Source organism: Tupaia chinensis, unplaced genomic scaffold (assembly GCF_000334495.1).
Source record: "Tupaia chinensis unplaced genomic scaffold, TupChi_1.0 Scaffold000600_1, whole genome shotgun sequence".
Taxonomy (NCBI): Eukaryota; Metazoa; Chordata; class Mammalia; order Scandentia; family Tupaiidae; genus Tupaia; species Tupaia belangeri.
In genome coordinates, this window is record NW_006160117.1 from 6,166,655 (window position 1) to 6,172,967 (window position 6,313).

The 6,313-nt window shown below is 42.2% G+C and overlaps 1 protein-coding gene across 2 annotated transcripts in view; it reads left to right on the forward strand.

Annotated features, from left to right (window-relative positions):
• Positions 1 to 1,316, forward strand: part of MAGEB3 (MAGE family member B3) — a 19,962-nt gene extending 18,646 nt beyond the window's left edge. For both annotated transcript variants that reach the window (XM_006158483.1, XM_006158482.1), the window contains exon 2: positions 243 to 1,316. In XM_006158483.1, coding sequence (XP_006158545.1) covers positions 303 to 1,292 — 990 coding nt within the window. In that variant the 5' untranslated portion in view covers positions 243 to 302 and the 3' untranslated portion in view covers positions 1,293 to 1,316. The remainder of the gene's footprint in view (positions 1 to 242) is intronic.
• The last annotated feature ends 4,997 nt before the right edge of the window (positions 1,317 to 6,313 follow it).

Below are 6,313 nucleotides of genomic sequence, written 5' to 3' on the forward strand. Positions count from 1 at the left end.
GGGGGGATGGCCATGCCTCAATCCCTTCTCCTCTATTCTCCTCTCGGGATCTTGGGCACGCATGCACACGCGCCCGGCGTGAGTTTAAGCCACCAGGTCCGGGACTCGAACTGTGGTCAACTACATGGGAGTCCAACGACATAGCCATTATGCTAACTGCTGGTCCCAAAGTACCCTTCTTAAAACCAAGATTGTATCTTCCTGCTAACGGTGCTTATGCCATCTTGTCCTCTCTTTTCTAGGTGCCTACATCCTCTGGCATTCTGCCCACACTCCTGCCTGCTGTCACTGACCACAAAATCATGCCTTGGGGTCAGAAGAGTAACCTTCGTGCTCAGGAGAAACACACCCAGACTCAAGGTGAGACTCATGGTCTCCAGGGTGCTCAAGCCACCACAACCAAGAAAAAAAAAATCCCTTCCTCACCCTTTGCTCATTTGGGGGCTATTATCCAGAAAAAATCTGCTGCTAGCTCACGTAGCACTCTCAAGAAGCCTCAGAAAGCGTTATCCACCACTATGTCTGTAGGCGTTTCTCACACAAAATCGTGCAAAGGAGCCAAGAGCAAAAGTAGGAAAAAGCCAAACTCAACCCAAGTGCCACCATCCAGGATGCGCTCTCGAAGACGTGCTCTAAGCCAACAGTCAAGTATAGTGGTGCAGTTCCTGATGCACAAGTACAGAATGAAAAAGCCCATTACAAAAACCGGTATGCTGAAGATTATCAATAAAAAATATGAGAATCACTTCCGTGAAATCCTTAAAAGAGCTTCTTTCAGCATGGAGGTGGTATTTGGTGTTGATTTAAAGGAAGTTGATTCTACCAAAAACTCCTATGTCCTTGTCAGCAAAATGGATCTCCCCAACAATGGGACAGTGAGTCGCGGCATGGGGTTACCTAAGACTGGTCTCCTGATGAGTCTCCTGGGCGTGATCTTCATGAAGGGAAACTGCGCCACTGAAGAGAAGATCTGGGAATTCCTGAATAAGATGAGAATATATGCTGGGAAGAGACACTTTATATTTGGGGAGCCTAGGAAACTTATTACCCAAGATTTCGTGAAGCTGAAATACCTGGAGTACCGCCAGGTGCCCAACAGTGATCCTGCACGCTATGAATTCCTGTGGGGCCCCAGAGCCCACGCAGAAACCAGCAAGATGAGAGTCCTAGAGTATTTGTCAAAGATCAATAATATGGTCCCCAGTGCCTTCCAGTTTTGGTATGAAGAGGCTTTGAGAGATGAGAAAGAGAGAGCCCAAGGGGCAGTCACATGCGGTGATAGCACTAAGTGACCCAGCACCATGTCCTACTGAACCTCCCACAGTTAACGAAGTTAAAGCCATTTCTTCACTCTGTCAAGGCATTTAGTGTTTCGAGTAGTGGAGGGCTGGGTATAACTGGAGGGGAGACAGTAGATGTTTCTGTTCTATTTGTGTGACTTGGAGATTTATCTATATTTAGGGGTTAGTTTTCAAGTGTTCCTTTGACTTAGCATAATAATTTATTTTTCCAAATGATAGTGGTCACACTCAATGTTTCTTAGGTATAAGAGTAAGAGTTTTGCTGTTTTGTAAAACAAATCGGAAGAACTTCCATTTTATCTAGAGATCTAGTGCAAAATAACATGAAATTGAAATAACATTTCCTCGAAATGTGAAAAAGTAAAACTGTCATTTTATGAAATAAATAGCATAAAATAGCTTTTTAAACCCATTTTCCCTGTGTTTTATAAAATTAAAATATAAATAACTGTATGTATCTGTTTTATTCAAGAATATAAAATTAAATAATAATAAATTAAACACTTATTATCACCATCTCATTTATTCCCAAACATGGATTGAAGATCTGGTCTTGGAACTGATCCAAGTACTGAAAAGGCAAGAAAAAGACCTGGAAACGGACCATAACATTATTAGGTCAAGAAGCAGCTACCGTAGCAGGAAAATGGGGTATACACTGTTAGATCAAAAGGACAAATACAAAGGAGATTTAAGGGAGGGAGATAGTTCCAGATGAGGCCAGTCAAGTTTAAACTACATGGTCAAGGCAGCGTTGGGCCTTGGGAAACTGCAAGTCCGTCAGTGGGAGAACATTTTCAGAAAGATTTCACGCTAGGCTGGATGAGACTGGGGGCGGTGGGGGGGGTGATGAGCAGAGAGTAGGTTTTTAGATGGTATGGCTCAGAGTTGAGAGACTAAGCCAGGAATGGGAAACAGTATTTAACGATTGGGGATTATGATAAACCGGAGAGAATTTCCACCTGAGGCAAGGATGGAATATTTCCAGTGCTCTCATCTCAGTGCAAGTAAATGTAAGTTACAGACTAGGTAGTCTATGCACATCTCCTCTGGGAAATTTCTGAGAAATACAGTGATACCTCTATGAAGGTGGAATGTCCAGAAGCCACTGTGCTGGTCCTCTGTTCTGGGCTAGGGGAACCAGTGGCTACTCCACTGAAAGAGGATTCAATTGAGTTATCTTCTGTGCAATTTGGCAAACATTAGGCAAGGTTCAAATTTTGGGTGGTTCTTAACTGGATTAAAATAGGGGAGGGATTTAGAAGAGCATTTGAGAGGAAGGGAAGCTTTTGATTCTTGAAACACATTTTGTAAGTTTTGTGGTGCATTAACTGAGAAAATCTATCTCACACTGACATTAAAAGACTTATCATGGGGTCAGCAGGTGGCATGGTGGTTAAGGCCCTGGATTTCACATGGCCTACTCCACGATTTGAGTTCCGGACCAAGCAGCTTGAAAAATACACCGGAACATGTGTGTGCACGCCCAAAATCCTAAGAGGAGAATGGAGGTAAGGGAATTGCAGCATGACCAATTCCTCTGGGGTTCAGGGTGACTTATCACTTTCCTTCCTCTCTGTCTCTGTCTGTCTCTCTCTGGAAAGCACAGGGGCCCTACAGTAAAAATCTTAAAAAGAAAAAAAAAAGATTTATCATGGACTGGACACATAATACTTAGCTTTTCTTGCTAAGTGGTACCTCATATGATAAGGTTTTCTTGGTCCTAGAATTTGGCATAATCTCTGACATCTCTGGATTAAAAACTAAATCCCATTGTACTAGGGTATAAGGTTAGATGATGAAGTAATCATAGTATAGACTGCATTTTTAGCCACATTACATTCTGGACACTTTGTATCCATTCTGGACATCCACCAGGCCTACAAAATGGCTTAAAGGCCCAGCTCACCAATGAAAAACCTGAAGCTCCCCTAGTTTGGCCATATTTTAGGCCTATGACTTTGGCCTTTCCAGCCACCAGAACTGTGAGTTTGTAAATAAAATTTTATTTTCTTTATAAAAGCATTCAGGTTCAGATATTTCTGTTAGCAGTGCAATGACTAAGACAATAGATCATCTCAAAAGATCATAAGTTCATATTCTGCACCTTCTGTCACTCTGGAAAGCCCTCTTTATTTAATAAATTTATATTTTTGAGCAGAAATATATATAAGAGGCTAAATCTGCCTGGTAAAGAGAAGAAATAGATGAATGTTCTTTTTTTTTCCCTCTGACCTCACATTTGTCCGAAGGTCTCTGTCTTATGTTACAAATTCCCCATCTCACACCAGCCCTGGGGCAGGTTAAGAGTTCTTAGGGATGTAAAATTTCCCAGGCAGTCTTTAATCAAGGGTAGGAAGCAAGATAGACTCCCATATAGGAGATCTGGGAAGAACAACATGCCAGACAGAAGTGTCAGCAAGAAAACCTCATGTCGTCTTCAAGGTTCTAAGGGGCCTTCTGAGTCCTACCCTCAGGAGGATGGGCTCAGGTGTATAAAGGGGCACAGATCATTTGAAGACAGTGAATAAAGAATGAAGCAAGTCCCCAACCAGAGCACTGTGGCTCATAAGGTATCAACCCTGCTGTCAGCCCATGGAGTTCCTGAATAGCCATGGCAGGATGTGGCTGAATCCAGTTTCCACTTGGAGGCCTCAGGAAAGTAAAGAACTTAGTTTGAGGCTGGTTGACTCAGGTCCATAGAGGGAAGATTTCAAGGTGTTTCAGAAGTAATGTAAGTTCCCTGAAGACTTCAGTAACCACCAAAACAATTCCTATCAATGGGAACCCCACACACTCTTCCGTACTGTCAGCCCTGAGACATTTGGGTATAAATGTCTGCAGAAGCACTTTCCAATCTTTCTCAGAAGTAAGAGCCTTTGGGTCTTGGTCTGATGGGATGTAGTATTAGCTCAGTAGAGAGAAAAACCCTAAAACTTTATGAGTTAGAGTTATAACCTGGAATTAGGACCCTGAGGAGGGTAATCTATGACAGGATCTCACTCTGCCACAGCTGTCACTTTTGGGAGAACAGGGTCAATTGTGGCCAGGTAAAGCCACCCTCATTTGCTCCAATTTGCTCTCAGGAAGGTGGAGGCCTTTAATGAGGAGAGATCTCCAGGTCAAAAAAGAGGGGAGCCCCAGGTCCTGCCATGAATCTAATTGAAGAAACCAATAAAAGACTGAGCAGATCACCCACCTCTGAAAACAGAGGACGTCAAAGAGTCTGGTCCCTTACATTGAATCCTTCAATTTCCAGGACAAAGTGTGAGGCTGAGGCTTCCATATTACTTATTTTTATTTTTATTTTTTTTTTAGAGAGAGATTTTTGCTATAGGGCACACATGTACTCACCAGAGAGAGAGAGAGAGACAGAAAGCAAGAAGTCACCCTCTACAAGGTATGGCCATGTCACAATTCCTTCTCTATTCTCATCTTGGTATTTCGGGTATACACACACGTGCACACAGCATGAGTTTGAAGCCACCACGTCCAGGACTCAAACCACGGTTGACTATGTGGGAGCTCAGCAACATAACCATTATGCCATCTGCTGGTCCCTACTTTGTTTTATCAATTAGCTTTATTTTCTAGAGCATTTTTACGTCCAGAGCAAAACTGAACAGAAAATACAAAATTACCATATACTACATTGTACTGACACTTGCACATATCCTAGCAACACCCCACCCCAGAGTGGTTCATTTGCTACAATTGGGGAACATACATTGGCACCTTATTATCACCCTAAGTCCATAGTTTACATTAGGGTTCATTCTTGTATTGCACAATCTGTGGATTTTGACAAAAGTATAAGGACATGTACCCACCGTTATGAAATCCTACAGAATCATTTCACTTCCCTAATCATTCCCTGTACTTCACTAGTTCATCCGTCTCTTTCCCCTAACCTATGGAAGCCAATGAGCTTTTCATAGCCTCCATAGTTTTGTGTTTTCCAGTATGTCATATAGATGGAATCATGCAATACATAGCCTTTTCAAACTGGCCTCTTTCACTTCATAATACGCATCTAAGTTTCCTTCCCATCTATTCATGGCTTGATAGCCCATGCCTTTTTAAGTGCTGAATAACATTTCACTGAATGTACCACAGTTTATTTATCTATTCACCTACAGGAATAGACATCTTTGTTGCTTCTATGTTTTGGTTATTAAAAATAAGGCTACTACAGGAATGGCCCTATAGCCTGGTGATTAAGGGCACCAAATCCCACATCACTAACTGCAGTTCAAATCTCAGCCCTGGTGACTTGAGAAACAAGTCAGGTGTATGTGCATGCATGGCCCAAATCCCAACGGGATGGAGAAATGGAAGAAGAGGAATCATGGCAAGTTGGTGCCCCCTGGGGCATGCTTTTTCCCTTTCTCTCTCTGTGTGTGTGTTTCTCTTTCTCTTTCTAGTGAGCATACATACTTTCTGGCAATCGAAATGAATAAGGCTACTATGAATATTTGAGTGCAGGTTTTTATGTGAGCATAAGTTTTCAATTCATCTGTTTATATACCAGGAAGTGTGGTTACTGGATCTTTTGGTGAGAGTATGCACAGCTTTCAAAGTGTCTTCCGAAATAGCTGTACCATTTTGCTTCCCCACCAGCAATGAGTGACTACTTCTGTTGCTCCACATCCTCCACATCCTCACCAGCATTTGATGTTGTCAGTGTTTTGAATTTTGGACATTCTATTAGGTGTGGGGTGGCATGACATTATTGTTTTAATTTGCCCGTGCCCTAATGACATATGATGTTGAATGTTTTTCATGTGTTTATTTGCCATTGCATATCTTATCATTGAGACACCTGTTCAGTCCTTTTGCCGGTTTTTAACTTGGTTGTTCATTTACTATTAGTGTGTGTGTGGTGTGTGTGCAAGTGTGTGTGTATGTACGTATTTGTGTGTGTGTGTATATATATATATTTTTTGAGAGGTTTTTGCTATAGGGCGCATGCACTCGCCAGACAGACAGAGAGAGACAGAGAGACAGAAAGC